Source organism: Ranitomeya variabilis, chromosome 4, assembly GCF_051348905.1.
Source record: "Ranitomeya variabilis isolate aRanVar5 chromosome 4, aRanVar5.hap1, whole genome shotgun sequence".
In the NCBI taxonomy this organism is placed as follows: Eukaryota; Metazoa; Chordata; class Amphibia; order Anura; family Dendrobatidae; genus Ranitomeya; species Ranitomeya variabilis.
Genome location: NC_135235.1, coordinates 52,439,517 through 52,465,791, shown reverse-complemented (window position 1 = coordinate 52,465,791; position 26,275 = coordinate 52,439,517). Strand labels below are relative to the sequence as shown.

General features: G+C 45.7%; 1 protein-coding gene across 2 annotated transcripts in view; it reads right to left on the bottom strand.

Moving 5' to 3' along the window:
• The window catches only part of SLK (STE20 like kinase), a 50,648-nt gene that overhangs the window by 20,130 nt on the left and 4,243 nt on the right, over positions 1-26,275 (bottom strand). For both annotated transcript variants that reach the window (XM_077258513.1, XM_077258514.1), the window contains exons 2-8: positions 10,475-10,639; positions 8,237-8,285; positions 7,835-7,984; positions 7,350-7,422; positions 5,396-5,590; positions 2,431-2,512; positions 2,215-2,346 (exon numbers count right to left, since the gene is read on the bottom strand). In XM_077258513.1, the coding sequence (XP_077114628.1) occupies positions 2,215-2,346; positions 2,431-2,512; positions 5,396-5,590; positions 7,350-7,422; positions 7,835-7,984; positions 8,237-8,285; positions 10,475-10,639 (846 nt within the window). The remainder of the gene's footprint in view (positions 1-2,214; positions 2,347-2,430; positions 2,513-5,395; positions 5,591-7,349; positions 7,423-7,834; positions 7,985-8,236; positions 8,286-10,474; positions 10,640-26,275) is intronic.

Here is a 26,275-nt window from a genome sequence, read left to right as displayed (position 1 = left end):
CTCACCATACAGGCCGAGCTCACCATACAGGCCGAGCTCACCATACAAGCATAGCTTACCATACAGGCCGAGCTTACCATACAGGCCGAGCTCACCATACAGGCCGAGCTTACCATACAGGCCGAGCTTACCATACAAGCCGAGCTTACCATACAGGCCGAGCTCACCATACAAGCATAGCTTACCATACAAGCCGAGCCTACCATACAGACCCAGCTCACCATACAGGCCGAGCTCACCATACAGGCCGAGCTCACCATACAGGCCGAGCTCACCATACAGGCCGAGCTTACCATACAGGCCGAGCTTACCATACAGGCCGAGCTTACCATACAGGCCGAGCTCACCATACAAGCATAGCTTACCATACAAGCCGAGCCTACCATACAGACCCAGCTCACCATACAGGCAGAGCTCACCATACAGACCGAGCTAAACATACAGGCCGAGCTCACCATACAGGCCGAACTTACCATACAGGCCGAGCTCACCATACAGGCCGAGCTCACCATACAAGCATAGCTGACCATACAGGCCGAGCTCACCATACAGGCCGAGCTCACCATACAGGCCGAGCTCACCATACAGGCCGAGCTCACCATACAAGCATAGCTGACCATACAGGCCGAGCTCACCATACAGGCCGAGCTCACCATACAGGCCGAGCTCACCATACAGGCCGAGCTCACCATACAAGCATAGCTGACCATACAGGCCGAGCTCACCATACAGGCCGAGCTCACCATACAGGCCGAGCTCACCATACAGGCCGAGCTCACCATACAGGCCGAGCTCACCATACAGGCCGAGCTCACCATACAAGCATAGCTGACCATACAGGCCGAGCTCACCATACAGGCCGAGCTCACCATACAGGCCGAGCTCACCATACAGGCCGAGCTCACCATACAGGCCGAGCTCACCATACAAGCATAGCTGACCATACAGGCCGAGCTCACCATACAGGCCGAACTTACCATACAGGCCGAGCTCACCATACAGGCCGAGCTCACCATACAAGCATAGCTGACCATACAGGCCGAGCTCACCATACAGGCCGAGCTCACCATACAGGCCGAGCTCACCATACAGGCCGAGCTCACCATACAAGCATAGCTTACCATACAGGCCGAGCTTACCATACAGGCCGAGCTTACCATACAAGCCGAGCTCACCATACAAGCATAGCTTACCATACAGGCCGAGCTCACCATACAGGCCGAGCTCACCATACAAGCATAGCTTACCATACAGGCCGAGCTTACTGCAATGCAGAGGAATAATGGCCTGCTCTATATACAAGAGCGGAAATGAGTCTGTGATGAGTTGATGGGTAAACAGCTTTGTGTTCCAGGTCATTACTTTTCTGAAATCCCAAGTATTTACATTTGGATTAGGTTGTTTGCTTACAGGTTTCATGCCTGGCTCCATTAATACAGGAACACTTGCTGGCCTGTTTGTGCATTTCCCATTTGTTCCCAAGCACTGACACTGTGCAGACACAACCAGCTCTCTAGCAAGGAATAAAAAGCAATGGAGCCATGCACGAGCACTGCTATTCCATCTGTACACTAGACATGAGACCCCAGATCGTGGCACAGTGACTCAATGATTTGATGGGCTCCTGGGTTCAAATCCAAGCAAAGACATCTGCAAAGAGTTGGTATGTTCTCCCCGTGTTTCCGTGGGTTTCCTCCGGGTTCTTTGGTTTCCTCCCACACTCAAAATACATACTGATAGGGAATCTAGACTGTGAGCCCCGATGGGGACAGCGATGATAATGTCTGTAAAGAGCTGCGGAATATGTTGGCGCTATATAATCAAGGAAATAAAATAAATGTTGCCTTTGTGATTGACCCTTTAAGTCTCTGTTCACGGTTTATTTTATATTATGCTTCCTTTGGAGTATTCTCCAATGTAGACCCCCAGTGAAAACCACTGAGATGTCAGTGGCGTATGTCGGCCATTTTTTTTCTTATGTGTCCTTCTCCATAGGAAAAGGGTGGTAGACTACGGTTCCTATAGAGTGAAAAAAAAATGAAGCCATCACGTAATGTCCGAGTGTATGCTTCATAAAGCTTAGTGAATGGGGTCATAGTCAGATGATCTGGGCTCAGAATATGAGCGCAAAGGCTGATACTAAGCAACCACACACAATCAGAAACCTAACTAGAAGGTGATACACAAAATATAAGAAAAAACCAAACCACTAACCAAGGAGCTCTCCGGCTCCTCTTCCTCATCTTCCTCTTTACTCTCTTCCACTTCCTCCAGGACCTCGGCCTTGGCCTCGGCGATCAGCTCTCGCACGGGTTTGTTGCTGTTCACCACAGATACGAATGGATGCTGCAGGGAGAGAGATTGTATCAGCTATACATTATATTGTCCTTCATCATCATTCAGGGCAGGTACGGCTCACGTCTGTGTTACCTGCAGTAGCTGAGCGGTGGTCCATCGAGCGTCCAGGTTCTTCTCCAGACATTTTCTCAAAAAATCATTAAAGTCTCTTGACCTACAGGAAACATATGTGACATCTCATTGTGGGTCACAGACATCAGTCCTTTTTACATAGCGTTTAATTATACTAATATTGTAACACCCTTACAGAGGACGTTACGGGTATTATTGCGGTGATGAGGCGTTGATTTAGGGAACTAGTCTGATTGCCGTAGGTGGAGTCAGGAAGGAATGTTTCTCCTAATATGAGGCAATTCGCAGCTTCCTCATGGGGTTCTTGCCTTCTTCTGGATCAACATGTCAGGATATAGGTCGGACTTGTGTTTTCTTTCAACCTTAAAACTATTAAACTATGACATTTCTTCCTTTTGCATCTCTTGTGCACAACTTGAAGCGGATCTTTCCAACAGTACCTTCCTAAACCCAAAACTGTCCACCAGTCTTTACGGGGTTATCCATGCTATTTTTTATTAATAATGTGCCTAAAAACTAACAGGTAGGTAGTTGCTACCTACCTGCCTGTTATGCCTGGCGCTGATCTCTGCCTGCACAGATCAGTCACAGACCGCTCCTTCTGGCGATTCAGCAGCTTCCTCTGATGTCATGCTGACAGAGCAGCGGCTTCTCTTCTGCTCTGTTGACGGGGCGAGACTGCCATCGTCATGCTGATTGACAGCCGATTGCCAAACTGCAGGAAGCTGGCCGCTGTCAATCAGCATTATGTCATCAGTCATGCTCTGTCGACAGAGCTACCCGGAAGAAGAAGAGCTGCTCTGTTGACATGAAGTAGCTGAATTGCTGGCAGGAGCGGTCAGTGATCATTCCAAGCCGATGCAGGATGCAGGTAGTTGCCTAACTTTTGGCATTTAGACCTGTAGTTAAAAAAAAAAAAAAAAAAGTCCTGGGCAACATCTATAAAAATGAGATTTCAAGTATATTATTACGCTACATCATTTCTGGGTTATATCCGTCGGGTTAAGTGTCGCATCTGCCAATCCTGCCCGTGCAATGTATTCAGACGTGTCCAGCTTTATATGTGATCTCTCTCCTTACCCATATGACCCATTCTCTTTGCCTCCATTTCTCGCCCCACTAACAAAACCATGAATGTGTGAACATTGGGAAACAATAAGGGCTTTTCTAGTTTAGGCAAGGGCTTCCAAAAGGGTTTTCTCAACACTGGGGAATGTGCGAAACTGCAATTTGCATAAATAAAAGAATGAATGGATTTCCGGAAGTTGTGGACATAAAGTCTGCAGAAAGCGAGAGAATGAGGCCTTAGTGTGGTTTAGGCACAGTGGGGCTCAGAAAAAGGGGGGTTTGGATTTGGGAGCACAGACTTTGCTGGATTTTATAGGGGTGGGGGTGGGGTTGGAGCCATGTCACTTTTACAGAGTATTGGTTCTATCAGTAACGTACGAACCCCCAATATTTCCAGTGACAGATGACGGACCTGAGTGGGGGCTGGTCTTGTGTGGGATAAATTAGGGTTTTTATTGTAACATTTTGGGGTATATAATATTTTTCTATCGCTTTCAGTATAATGCGGCATCACATTCTACGCTTTTCACGCAAAACGCACAAAAGCTCAATTCAGGCTAAACCCCCCAACGGAACCACTCACTAGAATGAGGCAGATAGAGACACTCTGCACTCTGTTTGCTGTCCAATTCCGAGGGTATCCATCTTTTTAGATGGTTGTCCCCACTTGCATGTGAAAGAGACACCTAAAATGATGGGACACTGACGGAACAGAGACCAAACAGAGTCCAAAGTGACTCCATCTGCATCATAAGTGACTGGTTCCATATAGGGTTTTGTCTGCATTGGGGTTTTGGAGAATTTACATGGAAACCCCGACGTAAGCGCTCAGCGGAGAACGCAGGATAAAGGTGAGCTGAGCCTTATTCCGATTTTTGGGAAGTATAATACAATAAATATTTTTGCGCCGTTCCTTGTGCGGTATAAGTGATGGGGTGGATTTATTCCTAGGGTCGGTGCGATTACAGATTTATATTTTTTTTGTTTTTTTTCTGCTATCACACAGTAAAAATGTTGCCATATTCTGAGAGCTGTAACTTTTTTCTTTTTTTGCGAACAGAGCTGTGTAAGGGCTTATTTTTTGTGTGACGAGTTGGGGATTTTTTTGGTAACATTTTAGGGCACATAACGTTGTTTGACCACTTTTTATTCAGATTTTTTAAATGCAGAAAGAAGAAAAACTAGCAATTCAATTATTGTTTTTATATTTTTTGTGCAAAAAGTCACAAAAAAAGCGCCAAATTTTTCTACTCTTTAAAAAGTCGTACATAAAAAAAAAAAAATCAGCCAAAAACATCTGGAATTACTAAATTCCATTCGCAGAGCGGAAAATTAAACTAAAACAAAAGAGAAACAAAAACAGGCCAGCTCATAAGACTTCAGAAAAGACACAAATAGGATAAGAAATTGGGTGCAAACAAACAAAAAAAGGTGCAAATGCAATGATGAATCGGGGCCTATAGATCCATAGTGGAGCAGACCACAGAAGTATTAGGTGCGCTGGGCAAAACAGGAAGTCAGTGTGGTGCAACTTCAGCCAATAGATGTAAAGCAGGAAGTGATGTCACAGAGTGGGTGTGGTTTTGGCGGCTTCTCCAGTAGAGACCAATAACATGCAGAATGAAATGGAATTTCCTGTGGTTTAAGGGATCTGAAGGGCAGAACACCAAAAAAGGAGACAGGAGAAAAGATGCCGTACACAGTCTAATGTTGATCAAAACAGACAGTTTCAACAGAAAGAACAGTCCTGGAGGCCGGACCCCCATTGATCATCAGGTGGTGTCCTTACTAACATGGGAACACCCCTAAACCCTTTACATAAAGGGAAGATCAAAGAGCAGCGCAGGCTTCTGGAGGTGCCACAAGTATAGGCTTACGTATGATAGGATGCACTTACCATCTTGATGGCTGCGCTAATGTTGGAGGCTCCGATTTTGCAATCTTTAACAAGACACGCATAGGATTTAATTCGTGATGTGGAGGCTCGATCTGAGCCATCTCGATTAAAGTCACGCCGAGAGACCAAACATCAGCCTTAAAGTCATACGGCCTGTCTTTAGAGGTCTCACACATCACCACTTCTGGGGCCATCCTGATGAGAGAGAAGGAGATGAATGTAACGGGTCCCGGCACAATATAACAACCTGGTGAAATACATGGCAAGAGGTAACGAATGCTACAACTACAGGATTAATATTCCCCAACACTGAAGAGACTTACACAGATTTTCTTCTTAATTATCTTTAGATTTCACCTACTTTATTATGAGAGGCGGCATCCTTGGCACATCTGTGCTAAGATCTACAAGTAAATGTTAATGGGGGCATTTCCACCTTGGCGATTCATGACGTATCCACAGAAAATGCAATCAAGGTCTGACAGATGGTGATCCCAACTTTTTGACCAGCATCAATGTAGAAAATGGAGGCTATTCCCAACCTCTGGCCCACCTGATAACACAACCTCAATGTAGAGAATGCACATGTGCTAATCTTCTATGGGAACGAGGGGGTTGTACTTGCTCGCCTGAAATGAGTTCTCCAAGAATGTAACAAAATAGTGCCCATCACGTCATTCCAATGGCAGACCTTCATAGTCATGTGTCAGGACGAACTACAGTTTGAAGAAACACTGCGCCTGAGTCCACTGCCTCAACTGACAGAGGTGTATTCTTATAAGCACATATACTGGTGAGATGCCGGAGAAGGAATTTGACAGGAGAAGAAACAAATCTTCACGGTGGCTGACTAAGGCTATGCTCACACGTCGTGTTTTTGCTCCGTTTTTTATGCATATTTTAAGCTGCGTTTTTCAGTACCAGAAAAACCTATGAGATTACAGAAATCTCATGCATACACATTGTTTTTTTTCATGACCGATTTGGAAAACTGCTGCGGGTTTGCAAACTGCAGCACGTCACTTCTTTCAGAGTCTTTTCAGCATTTTTTCACCTATAGAAAGTGATGAGTAAATGCAAAAAAGCAGCAAAAAAACGAAAGTATCAGGTTTTGCGGTGTTTTTGGTGCAAAAACCTTAAGGAGGTTGCATCATGATTTTTTGGGGGCACTAAACTTTATCAACACGCACAAAATACAACAAAAATGCAGCAAAACCTGCTTTCTGTAAGCAACTTCTTTACTGCTATGAGAGCAGGTTTTGCCTGCGGGAAAATACGCAGCAAAAACGTAACGTGTGAGCATAGCCTTGGAAAGCTATATTTTTTTTTCTCCAGCCATGTGCAATCAACCTAGGAGAAGATTTACCCTTCTCTGGCACCTCACCGGTATGTGTGCTTATGATACAGCTGCTCTGTCAGTTGAGATACAGGTCTCGGAAACTGTGTTTCTTCAGGCTGCAATTGACTAGGACGCGATGACACTCAAATTATGTGACAGGGGCCATTTTATTGCATTTTTGTAAGAACCACCTAGATGAGGCATCTACCTTGTAAGTCAATGTCTGATCCTTTAACGAGCCTTGCTACAGCCATAAACTCATGTATAGACAGCCTCTTTTGGGGTGTTCGCCCCTCATAAGTGAATAACAGGGACTGGATGGCTGAGTGTGACACTCATGGGGCCACATGGGGAAGGTTCTGGTCCTCAGTAAGAAGGCCAGCTTAGTATGGAGTCTTATGGGAAATACTCAATTGAAGGTATGCCCAAACTGGAGATATGGAACTCAACTGTAATACCAAACGCAACCTTTTAATAAGAAGGGAGCTGTTTTGGAAAAGAGCTAAACCATTTTTAATCCTGTGCAACCTTTCTAAGACATGGGGATTTGAAAGGATGTATAAACAACCAATTTCAGCACTTATGGAAGGAATGAAATCTTCACAATACACATACCAGTATGGCGTGCCGATGAAGGAGTCTCTTCTCTGTATCGTTCTTGTGTTCTTTGCAGACACTCCAAAGTCAGCTGTAAAGGAAACAGAGAAGCCATTTTTACCATATAATAAATGGTTTCTAAGTTTATTTGGGATTACTGGAAAAAGAACCAAGTCCACAAATCATACATGGTAACTTCAGGTCAGGTGGACTGGTATTTTTGTCGGGCCCCCTGTTTTTTGAGATATCCACAGACGCTTTTTAGAAAAGTCTTCCAAAACTTCGGTGTAAGTACACCTTGTACCAAATTTTGTGACTTTTTGATGCCAGAAAATTGGAGTAGAGAATGATACCTTGTCTTTAGGTTATGAACAAGTCTACATGGAAGAAAGTCACCAATATTAAAGCCCGAGTAGGACTATGATGTCCATCTTGGCTTTTATTAAAGTACGGATCAGTGCGGAAGAGCGCAGTAGTAATTGTGTCCTGTGATGAGCACTCACCCAGTTTCACGTCCCCGTCCAGTGTCAGGAGGATGTTTCCCGCTTTGAGATCTCGATGGATAATTTTGTTATCGTGCAGATAGACCAGGGCTTCCAGGGTCTGCTTACACACCACCCGGATCTGAGGCTCTGTTAATGGGCGCTCCAGCTCTGCGGGCACAAATCAGACAAGACAATGTGCAACGGGCTCTGAATTGAAGACTGGCATAACCTTATAGGGGATATTCAAAAATAAAGCGCTCAATGCTCAGATCCCCAGCAATAACATCTGGCCCTTTAGGGTGCATTTCTGCGTAGCGGCGCTGCATGAAGTTCTGCAGATGTGTCTCTATTGTTCTGCATCTGCCCATGTGGGTCGCTCTATGCAGTCACACAAGGATGGGTGAAGGGAAAGAGACTTACCCAGCATCACGGCATCTACGGCTCCTCCAGCACAAAACTCTATAAGAATCTGTCAGCAAAACAAAGAAAACATAGTTCAGACTAAAAGTGACGCTTGCACACAAACAGGAGGATAAAAGAACATCTTAAAGGGGTCTTCAACTACTATTTGCCCTCCTTCTATATGTCACAACTATTCATAACTATCAACTTTCTGTTATACTTTTGTTACCTGCACGTCTACTATGAGAGCATCTCGGTGTGGGTCCAGTAATCCATTGAGGACATGAGGGCACTGCTTCCTGTCTGTTACATCAGACCCAGCCCTCATCTGGCCCCAGGATTTGGATGGAATCAGAAGGCACATCATTCTGCTCCTGATGGGGGAGAAGTGTCTGGGCACACAACTCAGACCAATCTTCTCAGATCCTGCTGAGGCTTTAGAGAGCCCTGAGATGTGCTTGCCAATAGCAAGCACATTGCAGCATCCACGCTCCAAAGAATCAGCAAGCTTAGTTGATAGACTTCAATGTCCTCTGCACTGACCCTGCTGATGCTTTAGAGCCAGTCTCTTTAATTGATAAGCTCTGAGATGTGCTTGTCATTAGAAAGTACATTGCAGCACCTGCTCTCTAAAGAATCAGTAAGCTTAGTTTATAGACTTCAATGTCCTCTGCACTGACCCTGCTGATCCTTTAGAGTGCTGGTCTCTTTAACTGACAAACTCTGCGATGTGCTTGCCATTAGAAAGCACATTGCAGCAGCAGCGCTCCAAAGCATCGCCGGTGTCAGTCTGCACCACGTATCACCAAGCTTAGATGATAGACTTCAATGTCTTCTGCACTGACCCTTCTGATGCTTTCAAGTGCCGGTCTCTATAATTGACAAGCTCTGAGATGTGCTTGTCAATAGAAAGTACATTACAGCCACTGGGCTCCAAAGCATCGCCGGTGTCAGTCTGCACCCTGTATCAGCAAGCTTAGTTGATAAACTTCAATGTCCTCTGCACTGATGCTGCCGATCCTTTGGAGAGCAGGTGCTGCAATGTACTTTCTAATAGCACACACATCAAAGTGTAAATTGAAGGGGCAGGTGCTCTAAAGCATCATCGGGATTCGTGCAGAGGACAATAAAGTCAGTGATCTGAGTTGCGTGCTCAGACATTCGGTCAATCTTTATTTTTTTTTTTATCTTTATTTATTTTTTTATATATCAATCATATAAAGGCAGGTCTGCCCCATCTGGAGCAGAGTGGCATGCTCTACTCATCCCACCTGAATTCTGTGCCCAGATGAGGGGCAGATTGGAGGTAACAAAGAAGACGAAGACATAGTAGTGCCTGCATGTAAACAGTGGATCACGTGATCCACGCCAAGATTAACTCATAATAGAAGTATATTAGAAAAGTGATTGTTATGAAGAATCAGCACATATGTAACAGTAGTGGAAGACTCCTTAAAACATTTCTATAACTTTCATTTAAGTCACTATTGCTAAAATCAACACCCTTGCAAGCCCCGACCAACGCAAGCCCAACAATCAAAGTCAAGAGCACCACTGACCCTAATGATGCTGAGTCCGTGCTACCAGACCAGCCAAACCCACTGCGGTGTATGAGGAGGGAGTCGGACTTTTGACCCTACGCCTTTTATGATGTGTGGATGTGTTAGATGCTTAGTTCCCTATAAGATCAGTGGTTTATACCACATACAGCAGCAGCTTATCCGACTTCACCATAGTATTAACTATGCACGGTCAGCAAATGGGATGGCACGTTTCTGGAGCAGAAAGCCATCCATCAGCCAAAATCCGATTCTCTCGGATCAGATATATTTAAGGATCTGACTGGTGCTGTGCCCGCTCGCCTGCTAGCATAGGGAGACATCTCACCATTTAAGTCCTGTGGTGGTCGTCCTGCCCGAATGCTGGCATTATAAAAACACATATAAACTGACTGTATGATTTGTATGGGTCGTACAAAAAAGAAAGAAAAAATGTCTGCATTCTTCCCAAACCAGCGCCCCACCTCTCCGCAGGTTGTGTGTGGCATTGCAGCTAAGCCGCGTTCACATTAATGGAGCGGAGCTGCAATATCAGACACAACCTTCAAGAAAGACATTTTTCTTTTTCTACTTCCCCTTGTGAAACCTCAAAGCCCAATGTTCATTGACCAGAAAGGATCGGGATTTGCAGACGACAAGTTGACCTTAGAAGACGTAGAGGGGGCGTCACACAGAGGTACAGGGCAGATCCACCTACCCAAAGGTTATTCTCATAGTAGAACGCATCCAGCAGCTTCACGATATGCGGGTGATCGCAGGAGGCCAGGATGTCAATCTCCACCATATAATCTTCAAGTTCATCTTCAGATTTGGTATCGATGACCTTCGCTGCGGCCAATATACCGGTTTCTTTACTCTGGGCCTAAAAAAATAAATAAATAAAATAATGTAAGAATAAACGTTAGATTCTCATGACTCAGACACTGCATTACGATCGACTTTGACGCTCACACCCAGAAGACGACGTTGAAGTGTTTGTGTAGTACAGCCGACGTTCTTCTCATCCACGTCACCCACCTCCAGATCCGACACTCATCAATCCCAAACACGACCTTTCTTGCACCAGATCATTGTCTCTCGGCTCCCAGCTCACCCCAAACACATCACTGCGTGAATCCCGAGGCGACATCACAGAGCCGACTTATCACAGCTGTATACTTAGCAGATTACACACAACCATGCATGGCAGCCATGATGATTCATTGTGTAATCTCCCTCTTACTGAGGATCTGTCACTTCCATGGACAAAACTATTTTAGTCGATGATTCGTTAGAAGACATGTTCCCGCATAAAGGGCACCTAACCCAATAATACCTGGACCTACATCAATCCAGCGTGTGGCCCTGCAGCAACATTTCCTTCTATCTGCCCAAGGATGGCTGTGCCAGAGCTTGCTACTCTGACATTGCTCGGGCGAGTGATGGGCCCACCAACGCCAGAGCAAATTTTAACTGGATGTGCGTCCTCGGATACACATTCATCTGAAGCATAATGCAGCGCAGAGACCCATCGGGTCCGTGCGCTGCAACACATGCTGGCAGCTAATCAGGGCCCAGCAGCTGATGTCGGCGTGCACGTGACTTGGGCGCATGGCAGTGACACCATGTGTGCTTCCATTGTTTTCACGCTGAAGTCAGCTGCCAACTTCAGAAGAAAACACCGCAAGGCGGGGGAGAGGAGGGAAGGCGAGTAGAATCATTAATTTTTTTTTTTTATGCATTAAAAATCGGATCGGTGATGACCTGGGGATGCTTCAGCAAGGCTGGAATTGGGCAGGTTGTTCTTTGCAAAGGACGTATGAATCAAGCCGCATACAAGGTTATCCTGGAAGAACAGTTGATGCCTTCTGCTCAGGCAATGTTCCCCTACTCTGGGGACTGGTTTTTCCAGCAGGACAATGCGCCATGCTACACAGTTAGGTCAATCAAGGTGTGGATGAAGGACCACCACATCAAATCCCTGTCATGGCCAGACCAATCTCCAGACCTGAACCCCATTGAAAACCTCTGGAATGTAATCAAGAGGATGATGGACAGTCACAAGCCATCAAACAAAGAAGAACTGCTTACATTATTGTACCAGAAGCAGTGTGAAATACTGGTGGAAAGCTGCAAAGCCGCAGGAAAGCTGGGATTAAACATCATGGTTATTCCACAAAATATTGATTTCTGAACTCTTAAAAACATTAGTATTGTTGTTTCTAAATGATTATGAATTTGTTTTTTTTTGCAAAATTTGAGATCTGCAGCAATGCATTTTTTTGTTATTTTGACCATTTCTCATTTTCAGAAAATAAATACAAAATTTATTGCTTGGGACTTCGGAGACATGTTGTCAGTTGTTTATAGAATAAAAGAACAATTCACATTTTACTCAAAAATATACCTATAAAGGAAAAAAAATTAGACAAACTGAAAATTTTGCAGTGGTCTCTTAATTTTTGCCAGAGCTGTATATCTCTTTAGGTAAACGCAGAGGAACGTCCTGATCCTGGATTCACGGGACGCCCGTCTGACGGCAGCACACGTGTCCCCCACCAGGACATCCTACTGTATTCTTCTCGTCTTCCTGTCAATCACCTCCGACCACAAAAGCCGGAGGATTAGGAAGTAAAATGAGCAGTGTTATTCTCAGAGATCGGACGAGAAAAACAGAGCGATTATTATGATCAGAGTGTGGTCCGAGTGTCATCCGATTTTCTCATACATGGAGAAATTTATAAAAAGGAAAAAAAAATGTCTCCACCTTCTCCATTCTGACAGTCTGTTATCAGAGTGTGTTGTGATTTTTTCACGGACCCATTGACTTGCATTGCTGATTATGATCAACATCGGACATGTCTCTGCCATTCAGGGCTGTGGAGAAGGAGTCGGAGTAGCGGAGTCAGAGCCCATTTTGGTGGAGTCAGAGTCATGGAAACCGAGGAGTCGGAGGTTTGGGTTACCGACTCCACAGCCCTGTTGCAATTTTTCTCCAAAAAGTCACAGGCATGTCAATGGCCCCATAGACTATCAGAGGTACAAGTGCTGTGTGTGACCATCACGGCCAAAACTCGTACGCAAAGATCTGGAGCAAGTTCAGAGAAGAGCTACCGGGATGGTGAGCGGACTGCAAACTATGTCCTATGAGGAACGGTTAAAGAATCTGGGAATGTTTAGCTTTAGCAAAAAAGAAGGCTACGGGGAAACTCATTATCTGTCTACAAATATCTGAAGGGCCGTCGCAGTGTAGAGGGATCATCATTATTCTCATTTGCACATGGAAACGCGAGAAGCAATGGAATGAAACTGAGAGGATCAAGACTAGATATTAGAAAACTGTTTGACAGTGAAGGTGATCAATGAGTCGAACAGGCTGCCACGAGAGGTGGTGAGTTCTCCTTCAATGGAAGTCTTCACACTGAGGCTTGACAGACATCTGTCTGAGATGGTTTAGTGACTCCTGCATTGAGCCGGGGGTTGGACTCGATGACCCTGGAGGTCCCTTCTACTATTCTATGATATCCATAGGTCAGATCTGTTCACTGCAGGAATATGAGGCCGACATTGACATTCCTGCATTGGCTCCATACGAGGATTGAATGTGGCTAATCTCTCAACCTCATCATAAATGACAAGCAACTTAGATTTGTGGATTGACAGCGTGCAAACCAAAATCTGCGACCAAAAAATCCATAACACGTACTCGGGGCTGTGGAAACCCTATTTACTTGCATTAGATGGGGAAAAGTTTGCAGATTTCCAAAACCAAAATCCATTTAAAAATGTGAAACGCGTGAGCCGACTTGTCCAGGAAACAAAATATTCTATGTGATTAGTGCTGACATACAGAGTCCAGTAATGTCACCATCACTAGACACCGTACAGACTGATGACTCACGCACAGGATGGCCGACTTCCTCACACTGAGCATCTACAATACCTCGGGCCTCGAGTCACGTCTGATAGACTGTAACGTAGTGATGACGGCCGGGGAAGGGTCTGCGCCCTAAAGGTGTGTACATAGCAACCCAACCTGTACCAACCGCAGTCACCTCTATACCTCCCCACAATATCAGATCCAGGGAGGAATCAATCTGAATAATTGGTGAAATTACAATTTTTCTAGCACAAAGTGGACAAAAATGTGCAAAAATAGTAATATTTGCATTCCCTTGTAATAGCCACATTTCAAGGATAAGGGTGTATTAATTTGTCTGTGCAGAAAATCATAGAACCCGCTGATCACAGGCGGCAGATGACTTGTCCAGTCCACAAAAGCTGATGTTTGGGAAAAGCCCGGACTGGCACTCGGTGTATCTGATCTGATGGTGCGATCCCGGCTGCTGTAAAACTACAACTCCCAACATCCCAGTAGGCTGTAAGTAACTAGCAAGGTGCAGAGTCAAAAAAATATAACATTTTATTATATAAGTGGCTATATAGGGGATCCGACCACTGGCGCCACGACCAATCCATAGAACGGGGTCTTGCAAAAGAAAGTCAGCTATTTACATAATTCCCATAAAGAACAAATGGGGCCGAGGTCCAGGTGCATCTCCACTGCCTGTCAGATGGGGCGCTGTAGAGCTGCTTCAGAGGTTCAAAGGCTCCATTCTTGGGATCAGTGGGGGTCCTAAAGATGGGGGATAATTTACTATCGTGGTAATAACCATTTAAATTGATTTTCTGGGACTTTAATATTGACAAACTACTCTTTGGATAGGTCATCAACATCATGCAGATGGGGGTCCGACACCAAGAAACTCCATCACCCGGTTGATTAAAGAGCGTCAGAACTCTAAACAGTGCAGTAATACCTGTGCGGCAGTAATATCTGTGCGGCAGTAATACCTGTGCGGCAGTAATATCTGTGCGGCAGTAATACCTGTGCGGCAGTAATACCTGTGCGGCAGTAATACCTGTGCGGCAGTAATATCTGTGCGGCAGTAATACCTGTGCGGCAGTAATACCTGTGCGGCAGTAATATCTGTGCGGCAGTAATATCTGTGCGGCAGTAATACCTGTGCGGCAGTAATACCTGTGCGGCAGTAATATCTGTGCAGCAGTAATACCTGTGCGGCAGCAATGAGGACAGCGATGTTAATGGTTGTAAAGCCCTGGGTTAGGATGCCGCTATATAAGCGAAAAGATGAGCGCTTGCAGTACCATTCACGGCCACTGCACCCTGTATGGCGCTGTATGGCTCAGTATCAGATCAGTGGATTGGGCTGATCGCAAGACCCTCGATAGGTCCAATCTCCTTATCTGATATTGATGAGCTTTCCTAAGGATAGGTCATCAGTATTAAAAAGTATTGTAAAAGCTCTTTGAAGGGTGATTTTGATTGATGTCTGCCCATGTAGTAATTGCCCAGGACATCTCTAAAAGTAACACCCAACAAATAACTTGTGCCAAGCTGTTTGGGCAGGTGTCATGGCAGCTGGCACTGTACTGACACAGCAGGACACTACAAATACTTCTGTTTGTTAGTGAACGCTTCCTATAGAGTTAGCAAAACATGGCGGCCGAAGCACCAATAAAAACAAAAGGACTGATTTGCTTTCACACCATTTCCACACTAGTGCAAGTAAACGACACATTCTCCTATAAGAGGAAAACGCCCTCAGAAAATTACCTGTTTTTATCAGGTTTTTGTGTTTTTTATATCATGATCTTTATTTAAAAAAAAAAAAAATTATATATATTTTTTTTCTTTCACACGGGCTTTTTTAGAGTCATACATCCTGTCCCTTTTCAGCAGTCTCATTATCATCAGAGGCAGGATTACAATGACTAATAACACCTCTATACATGGCTGATAACACAGAATCCATAGATGTCAGAGCTCACCTGCTCCCCCCCTCCTTTCACAATGACTTTTGCACACGCTCATTATATGCTTCAATACAAAATACAGGGTCTGATTCAGACTATTGCTGCTAATGTGCCAGTGAATTTCCTGAAAGGACAGGACGTTAGGGTGTAGAGGAGCCCCAGTGGCCAAAACTGCAAGATTCATCATTTTTATTTTTCTTAAGACAGTATTATGCGCAAAAACAAACATTTAACATTTTTAAAACATAATGTAACACAAAAAGCGGATTTAAACAATAGATAACACGGTGATAAGGTATTATTAACGGACTACGGCAATCTGGAGGGACACAGAGCAAGCAGTGGGAGAGGGGATCATTGCTCACGGGGAGGGTCCGCACTTCTCTCCAATACTGGTCCATGATTTCCTCCATTTACTCCTATATTCCAGAGGGATTTGGGGAAGCTGAAGGCTCGGGAGGAAAATGGCAACTTCAGATCACAAAGATGAGTGTGAGGTCAGTCACTTGGGACTAGTAAATAAAACGTACAATTATGTACTAAATGGTGAACCCCAGGGGAACGGTCACTGAAAAAGATGAGGGCGCATGGGTGGACGTCAAACCTTAGTGACCAGTGTCAGGCAGCTGCTGCCAAAGCCAATAAAATAATGGGATGCATCAGAAGAGGCAGAAATGCTTGTGATAAGAACACAGTTCTGCCTCCATACAGGTCACTTGTGCGGCCTCTCCGTTGTTTTTGAAGCAGAAGACATGTCAGGGAAACACCGGAGGCGTTTTTCCTGAAACATCTTCTTTGCCGTCTGTTTTTCGGGGGCTGGGGGTAGGTTTACTGACCGGGCCACCTTGGGGCTCTAAATGGCCACCAATCACCTGCTGGTTATTCAGTTTGCAAAAACCAAGCCTTAGGGGCGATATTATTACAAAAGACAAATCTATCAGTGAACAGTGCAGAGAGCTTTATAACGTTATTTTTACATCTAGGCCTGCGATGGTGACAAGAGGGCATCCTCTAGACTAGGAAAGAAGGTTTAATCATGATCACAAAATGGTGATTCTTTACTGTAAGAGCAGTGAGACTATGGATTCTTTACTGTAAGAGCAGTGAGACTATGGGTTCTTTATTGTAAGAGCAGTGAGACTATGGATGCTTTACTGTAAGAGCAGTGAGACTATGGGTTCTTTACTGTAAGAGCAGTGAGACTATGGGTTCTTTACTGTAAGAGCAGTGAGACTATGGGTTCTTTACTGTAAGAGCAGTGAGACTATGGGTTCTTTACTGTAAGAGCAGTGAGACTATGGGTTCTTTACTGTAAGAGCAGTGAGACTATGGGTTCTTTACTGTAAGAGCAGTGAGACTATGGGCTCTTTATTGTAAGAGCAGTGAGACTATGGATTCTTTACTGTAAGAGCAGTGAGACTATGGGTTCTTTATTGTAAGAGCAGTGAGACTATGGATTCTTTACTGTAAGAGCAGTGAGACTATGGGTTCTTTACTGTAAGAGCAGTGAGACTATGGGTTCTTTACTGTAAGAGCAGTGAGACTATGGATTCTTTACTGTAAGAGCAGTGAGACTATGGATTCTTTACTGTAAGAGCAGTGAGACTATGGGTTCTTTATTGTAAGAGCAGTGAGACTATGGATTCTTTACTGTAAGAGCAGTGAGACTATGGGTTCTTTACTGTAAGAGCAGTGAGACTATGGGTTCTTTACTGTAAGAGCAGTGAGACTATGGATTCTTTACTGTAAGAGCAGTGAGACTATGGGTTCTTTACTGTAAGAGCAGTGAGACTATGGGTTCTTTACTGTAAGAGCAGTGAGACTATGGGTCATTTACTGTAAGAGCAGTGAGACTATAGGTTCTTTACTGTAAGAGCAGTGAGACTATGGATTCTTTGATGTAAGAGCAGTGAGACTATGGGTTCTTTACTGTAAGAGCAGTGAGACTATGGATTCTTTACTGTAAGAGCAGTGAGACTATGGGTTCTTTACTGTAAGAGCAGTGAGACTATGGGTCATTTACTGTAAGAGCAGTGAGAATATAGGTTCTTTACTGTAAGAGCAGTGAGACTATGGATTCTTTACTGTAAGAGCAGTGAGACTATGAATTATTTACTGTAAGAGCAGTAAGATTATAGAACTCTCTGCCACAAGATGTTGTAATGGTTATTTCACTTCAAAAAGTACAAGGAGAAACCTGGATACCTTTATTGAAATATACAGTATCACAGGTTATGGGGATTAGATTCTGTGGTGGGACGCTGATCCAGGAGACTAGTCCTACTGCCATACGTGTAATCGGGTAAGGATTCTACATCTAATCTGGAGTTTTATTTTCCATAGAATCAGTATGTTGAGTTACAGGTTGGACCCGGGTCTTCTTTCAACCATAAACCTATGAACACTATCAGATCTGTGGATCAGCCGCGTATTTCGGAGGCGGTAATACAGCAGAACATTATGAGGCTTTCTAGCAGACAGTATGGTCGGGTTACATTTCTGGGTGTTTCCAGCAGTCTACAGGACACATCATATAATCTCCTAAATCGCAGTGAATTACATGTGACTATTCAGCAGTGATGAAGGGAAATCTGGGAGAACGGCACAGGTCACCAGCAATCTCTGGGATCTCGCATTACTGAGTGCACAATTAGATCTAGGACGAGTGAAGTCACCAATCACGTCACTGATTTCATTTTTTAGACTCTCTGATAAATTGTGAGAGCTGCAGTGTGATTGGGTGCTAGGGACGACTCCCCTGGCTGGTGCGGCTCCGAGTCTCTGACACCAGTGCACAGATGCCATCTCCGTGGCAGGAGCCATTATGTAACACAGCCGGCTATTTATAGGGCGGCGTTCACATGCCAGCTCTGTCCGGAAACACATTTTCCATGATCATCTCCCAGAAGGATTTCACGTGTCGGAGAACCATTAGGCTGGGTCCTGGCATACAGATTGGGGAACGCAGTGAAGACTGGCGCGCTGTGCTGCTGTGCATTGTGGGAGATGCGGCTTGTTTTGCCCCCACAAACCTGAACAGCATGCAGATTGAAGAGCACTAGAACTTTAGCACCACCTATTGGAACTAGCGATCTGAAAAGTCACTATCGACCCTATAACGAGTCTTGTCACATGACTGAGGATAAAAGCCAAACCAGAAACTCCATTTGCAGACACGTGTTTCGGGGGGTGTTGCCCCTCATCAGTGCTAAGTATGAGATCTGATTTGGCTAGGTGAGAGGCTTAAGACTGAGGTCTAAGGGGTAACGTTTCTCCTTATGGAGAGTGACAAGCCAAGCTTGGCATACCAGAATGAAGAGACTTATAAGCTATGCATAATAGTCCTCTTCCTCTCTGAAGAGACAATTTGCATATTTCCCAGAGGAGAACTGCATGGCTTATAAGTCTCCTCACTCTGACATTCCAGGTTACTCCTACATCTCCCACAATGCAGAGCAGCTGGATGCGGATCAAAAGCGAGTGTGACTGCACTGTAAAGCATAGTGTATGTATGTGCTCTGGCGCTTGCTGTGATTAATGGCGCCATCCACACACATCCCTGCAGGCCAGCACTGTACCGGAGCTTTTAGGACGGACATCTATTACACCATACATCTTCCAGGATGTGCTCATCTTATTGGATCCCACAGCCTCCCGGAGAAGCCCCTATAATTCTAGTAGGGGGGATCCAACAAGAGTATAATGTGCATTAACCAGAAGCAGGAAATGCCAGACAGGAAGCAGTGCACAAGATACGGCCGGCCGGTACTTCCCTGAGAATAATGCACCATTCATCAAGGTCCCCGTCCATAGAGCACAACAAAGGCACGCTGGTATGTAGCATCACTTAATAGGCCAGGCAATGCCTTCTGGGTAATAAGGTATGCAAATGAGCGCTTCTGTATCTTTAATGCCACCTGTAAACCTATTCTGGTTCCGGAAATCCGATGTCCCCCCATCTGCAGTTCGTTTTGAAATACAAATAAACTGAGCCTTACTCCTCTCCCCAGGTCCAGGGCTCCTCCTGGTGTTTGTTATTGAGGGCAGTAATGACACCAAGTCAACAGCGCTGCAGACAATCAGTGACCTCAGCAGATATGAGTGGCTTGTGTTGTCTACTTGGGCAGGGCCGCTGAGTTCGCTGATTGAATGCAGCCAATAACAGAATCCGTGCTGGACCAGGGGAAGGTGAACAAAGCAGTTTTTTTTTTTTAAATAAACTGCAGCCGGGACACGGGTTGTATTCTCCAAAACTGGAAAACAGATTTAATAAGACTGAGGATATAAGACAAACCAGAGTCTCCTCCTCTGCTTTTTGTTCCCCCCATCCCAATACATAGCAGCTCTGTAAGTCAATGGCGTACGACCAAGAATATATTAGATAATGTGAAAGGAAAAAGAAGCCCGAAACAGCGTGGATGCCAGCCAGATACTGACTATAGAGTGGCTCCCTCTACAGGTGGCACTGGAGGGAACACGTCTTCTGACGGAGAGCCAGTGTTCAGAAAATGCTGGGGTTGAGCAAACTGATCCGGAGGACCTTAGTCCCGCAGCCACATAGGTAGCCAATGGCTGCCAGACCAGAAACCTTCTGCCACCTGCAGCATCCACAGGCTGCTGTAACGCTACTGACCTCATTACACTGCTGCTCTTAACACAGCGCTGCGCAGAGGTGTCGGTGTCGCGGTGAGGAATGGTAAGAGCTCCATGGAAGAGCCAAAGATTACAAGTCTGACCATAGATGGGAGGGAAGGGGGTATGGGGCTGGGTGTTACTGCAAGGGCACATTATGGGGCTATTATACAGAGGGGCAGTGTGGGGGGAAATTATACAGTGGGGCAGTGTGGGGGGAAATTATACAGAGCGGCAGTGTGGGGGGAAATTATACAGAGCGGCAGTGTGGGGGGAAATTATACAGAGCGGCAGTGTGGGGGGAAATAATACAGAGCGGCAGTGTGTGGGGAAATTATACAGAGCGGCAGTGTGGGTATATTATACAGAGGGGCAGTGTGGAGGGATATTATACAGAGGGGCAGTGTGGAGGGATATTATACAGAGGGGCAGTGTGGAGGGATATTATACAGAGGGGCAGTGTGGAGGGATATTATACAGAGGGGCAGTGTGTGGGGCTATTATACAGAGGGGCAGTGTGGAGGGATATTATACAGAGGGGCAGTGTGGGGGGATACTATACAGAGGGGCAGTGTGGGGGGATACTATACAGAGGGGCAGTGTGGGGGGATATTATACAGAGGGGCAGTGTGGAGGGATATTATACAGAGGGGCAGTGTGTGGGGCTATTATACAGAGGGGCAGTGTGGGGATATTATACAGAGGGGCAGTGTGGAGGGATATTATACAGAGGGGTAGTGTGTGGGGCTATTATACAGAGGGGCAGTGTGGGGATATTATACAGAGGGGCAGTGTGGAGGGATATTATACAGAGGGGCAGTGTGGGGGGAAATTATACAGAGGGGCAGTGTGTGGGGCTATTATACAGAGGGGCAGTGTGGAGGGATATTATACAGAGGGGCAGTGTGGAGGGATATTATACAGAGGGGCAGTGTGTGGGGCTATTATACAGAGGGGCAGTGTGTGGGGCTATTATACAGAGGGGCAGTGTGTGGGGCTATTATACAGAGGGGCAGTGTGTGGGGCTATTATACAGAGGGGCAGTGTGTGGGGGGATATTATACAGAGGGGCAGTGTGTGGGGGGATATTATACAGAGGGGCAGTGTGTGGGGGGATATTATACAGAGGGGCAGTGTGTGGGGGGATATTATACAGAGGGGCAGTGTGTGGGGGGATATTATACAGAGGGGCAGTGTGTGGGGGGATATTATACAGAGGGGCAGTGTGTGGGGGGGATATTATACAGAGGGGCAGTGTGGGGGGATACTATACAGAGGGGCAGTGTGGGGGGGATACTATACAGAGGGGCAGTGTGGGGGGGATATTATATAGAGGGGCAGTGCGGGGGGGATATTATACAGCGGGGCAGTGTGGGGGGGGATATTATATAGAGGGGCAGTGCGGGGGGGATATTATACAGAGGGGCAGTGTGGGGGGGATACTATACAGAGGGGCAGTGTGGGGGGGGATACTATACAGAGGGGCAGTGTGGGGGGGGATACTATACAGAGGGGCAGTGTGGGGGGGATATTATACAGAGGGGCAGTGCGGGGGGGATATTATATAGAGGGGCAGTGCGGGGGGGATATTATACAGAGGGGCAGTGCGGGGGGGGGGATATTATACAGAGGGGCAGTGCGGGGGGGATATTATATAGAGGGGCAGTGCGGGGGGGATATTATACAGAGGGGCAGTGCGGGGGGATATTATACAGAGGGGCAGTGTGGGGGGGATATTATACAGAGGGGCAGTGCGGGGGGATGTTTTGTGCAGGAACCACAGTGAAGGACAATTTTATTCATGGGGCAGTATAATGATACTTTTATTTTTAAGAGCGCCGTGACAGGAAGTCGTGCTGCAGACAAAGAGGGAGGTCTTCAGAGAGAAGCTCTGGGCATGAAATCTCATCATGGCGTCTACAAGGTACTACAAGGAAACAAAGGGGATGGGAAGGACTCCAATCATAAAAGATGTTATCTATAAGGTACCAGCTTTGTTCTGGGGACATGCACTTGTTTCAAATAACTTTGTAAAATTCTGAAGAACATCCTTCACAAAGATTCGTTTTTCATGTGTTCAAAGAGCTTTTGACCCAAATCCATCGCATAGTGTTAATACAGTCAAAGATTACCAACCATTCTCGGCATTCTTTAGAAGGTTCATAAAGATCGACAGTATTACAACCAACATTAATGGCCAAGATCAACATTCCAGAATTTACAGCACACGAATAGTGACGACAGAGGTGTCCCAGGTGTATAAAGTGGAAGAAAGAACATAGAGGGACCGGGTAGAGTGCCCGTCACTAGTCTGACGTTAGCCTAACCCGTGGATTTTAGCTGGATCAGCTAACTATTTAAAAGTGTGAAGTTGCTCCAAAGTTTATTCATCTCATATTGGGGCAAACAAATAAATCAGGCATATTGAATGTCAATGCTTCATACAAGGCCACCTCCAGGTTTTTACCAATCGGGGACAAAGCAATGTCTGAAGCCTTGTGAAAGTCATTCATCCATTTGCACAAAGTTGGTAAATATGGTGGAAGTTTCTTTTTTAATGACATTTGGGAGGCCCCTAAACACATCAGATGGTCGTCTGAGTCCGCCGAAATCCGAGGGTTTGGCTGACTTATCTTATGTGTATGGGGTCTTTAGAATATCTCCCCATGTTCATGTACACGAATGGAGACTCTCAAGAAGGGAAACATTTTTTTGTTTTATAGGACCCCAAAAAATATATATAAAAAAAGGATTGGGAAGACAGGAGTCATGTTTTTTATACTATTTTTATAATTTCTGGCTAGTAACCTTACTGGACATGCCCTCTATTTGCTGTATTGTTTCTGTTATTCCGGCTTAGCAACTCACATGGGAAAATAGGTAAAGCTAAAAACTGCAACTGACCCTGCTGGTTCCTGTACAGACCAGAGATCCTGACCCCGCAATCTCTACTGGTTCCTGAGTGAGCTGATATAGTCCTAACCACAGATTAGACAATGTCAACTCAGACCTATGCCGCCTGAAAAGATGTCAAGTGCTTCACATTTCTCCTAAAGAACCGAAGGGCAGTGAAGAGTGTAAATTACCGACAGAAGGGAAAGTGTGCTGAAAAAGGGGAAGATCCCAGAGTGAGAGCTGAACAAACCATGAAATACTAAATAAAGGATTAAGTACATATACTTAGAGTAGAGTTAGAGTAGTTGCCGCCTACTTCCTAAAAAGAAACAGAAGATATATGTAGAGTAATTAAAGGGACTCTGTCACCTGAATTTGGAGGGAACAATTTTCAGCCATAGATGCGGGGTTTTCGGGTGTTTGATTCACCCTTTCCTTACCCGCTGGCTGCATGCTGGCTGCAATATTGGATTGAAGTTCATTCTCAGTCCTCCGTAGTACATGCCTGCACAAGGCAAGGTGTTTAGCGATGCTCCTCGTGACGCTCCGTTCCCAGTAATGCCTTGCGGCAATAACACATGATGATGTAGCGGTCTATCGAGACCGCTACGTCATCTCTGGTCATTGCCGCAATGCATTCTTGGGACCGGAGCGTCGCGAGGAGCGGGAAAGGCTGGCGCGGACGGCGGAAGGTGAGAATATAATGTTTTTTATTATTATTTTTAACATTATATGTCTTTACTATTGATGCTGCATAGGCAGCATCAATAGTAAAAAGTTGGGCTCACTTACAGGTTTAATGGCAGCGTTAACGGACTGCGTTATGCCGTGGTGTAATGCAGTCCTGAAACGCTATGTGGGTGCTGACTGGAGGGGAGTAGCCAATTCGCGGCCTGGCTGTGCCTGTCGCTGATTGGTCGCCGCCGGCTGGCCGCGACCAATCAGCGACCCGGGATTTCCGTTACAGAGAAACAGACAGACAAACAGACGGAAGTACCCCTTAGGCAATTATATATATAGATTAGAAGTAGCAATACTGGGATCTCTTCCTTATGTTCAGGTCATTCAGTACGGCAATTGTCTCTCTGCAGGATCATACTATAAACCATGATCGGTGATTGCCCCTTAAATGCCAATTACTTGATATCCTAATAGGAAAATCACGATCTAGACCAGATATCCCTCAGCAACCCCTGCACTACGATCCATTGGACATGTCCTGTCACATATTAACAAGAAGCAGGACGGACGGAAAGTAAACAGGAACCTTGCAGTGGCGGTGATGGGACAGCATCCCCCCTTCTATTAACAAAGCCCACCCCATACTCAAAAGCTTTCCATGCACAGCATGAAGCCAGCCGCCATCCGGTCACCACGAGTGTGAATGATCCCATCATACAAGAGCGGGTCAGTGAGTGTCACAGATGAAATAGGAAAGGAGACCCAAATGCTGGAAACAGGAGATAGAAGAAACAGCCACCCGAAATGCAGATTCATTGCTCTTTTCACGGAAAACAATTGACGGGGCTTGCGGCTTTCATATTCTTCTCTTTGGGAATGATAATCAGAGTCATCTGACATTACAAGAGGATAGGTGACAAATGCTTCATAACTGATGGGCAAACACTGGGACCCCCATAATCACTACATGCCCACCCTTTCTGCTAACTACATGACGACAGTGTGGAGAATGAATGAATGGAACTGACGGAGCGCGCGGCGGACCACCACTGAACGGAAGGAACACATGATGAACCGCCGCTCCATTTAGATCCCTTGGAGATGACCATATAACTCATTCGAGCGCGATCCCTCATTTTGACACATAGCACTTGTCAAAAAAGCCTCCTCACTGTGGTCATTTAAGAAAAGGGGGCTCAAGATCCTCGTTCTTCTTATTAGGGGAGGTGCTCCCACGTGATAACCATTGTGCTCTGCTCCATAGCCAAGACACAAGGCCATAACACAAGGCTGCAGATCTTACAGTGGCCATTACTCACTCGCTGGAGGATTATATCTGGCATCTTCTGTGGCCACTAGAAATATTACTGGGGCTTCTACAGCTCTGGGAGAAATGAATAGCTAGGACGGAATCTTTGGTCATTTCTTACTATAGGAAACGTGTTTGTCCCCTGTAGCTTCCCTTTAATTAACTCTTGCACATCCTATAATAAAGCTGGAGTGTGTGCGTGTACATGGAGGGGATCAAAGCAGAACGTGCTGTGGTGGCAAAGACATAATGGAGAGCACATGTACTACACGGACCAGACTGCCAAATGCCCTTTGTTCTTCCCTTGATCTGCTGTGCATGTGTTACATAAGCCACGACACAGCACAAAAGGCTCAGAGGCAGATATCCTGCTCCTATAAGGGGGTAGGATGGCAATTCAGGGTTTTTGGTTTTTTTTAATACAAACTGTGCTTTACAGCTTGTGCTGCCAATTCAGGCAGAGTTGCAGAGCGCAGTTACTGGCCAGATATGTATCACTTATTAGACTGTCTGCTGTCGATTTAATACAACCAGTGTTTTATCAGCAGGAAATCATAACTTCAGGACTAGGTGTCTTGTGCCAGGCAGTCCAGCTAATCTGTGTAACCCCGCCCCCACCAGTGTAGACAGGAAGCTGCCAATCAGTGGTGGGGGTGGGGTTATACACAGCTCAGCATTCAGTGCACTGATACATCCACAGCAGGGAACACAGGGGTTTTATCAAAGCTGCACCAAGAAGTCCAGTAAGTGACATCACTGGAATCAGGATCTCAGCCCCTTCATCATGCTGCACTCAAATTACATAGGAAAAATCTGGTGCCGGATCCCTTTAACACAAACTCTGCCATGAAGAAGAGATTTCTGAAGCCAGAAAACCCCTCTAAGTGGCGTCTAATTGCTTATAATGCAGTTCCCATCCCCCTTCATGCGATCAGCTGCTTGATCAGAGGGTCACTCACAGGACGCCCCTCTCTGACATCTGCCAGTGACATTGTGCTGTGGCTGCCGCCTCCATGTGATGATGAAGCACATGAGCTGATCAGCTCCAGACAATCACATGGCGGCTGCACAGTGAACTCCTGCCAGGAGATTGAATGACTGAAACTATAGAGGCTCCTGGCAGGGAATAGGAAGCAGGGGGTGGGGGGCTGGGGCGCAGATCAA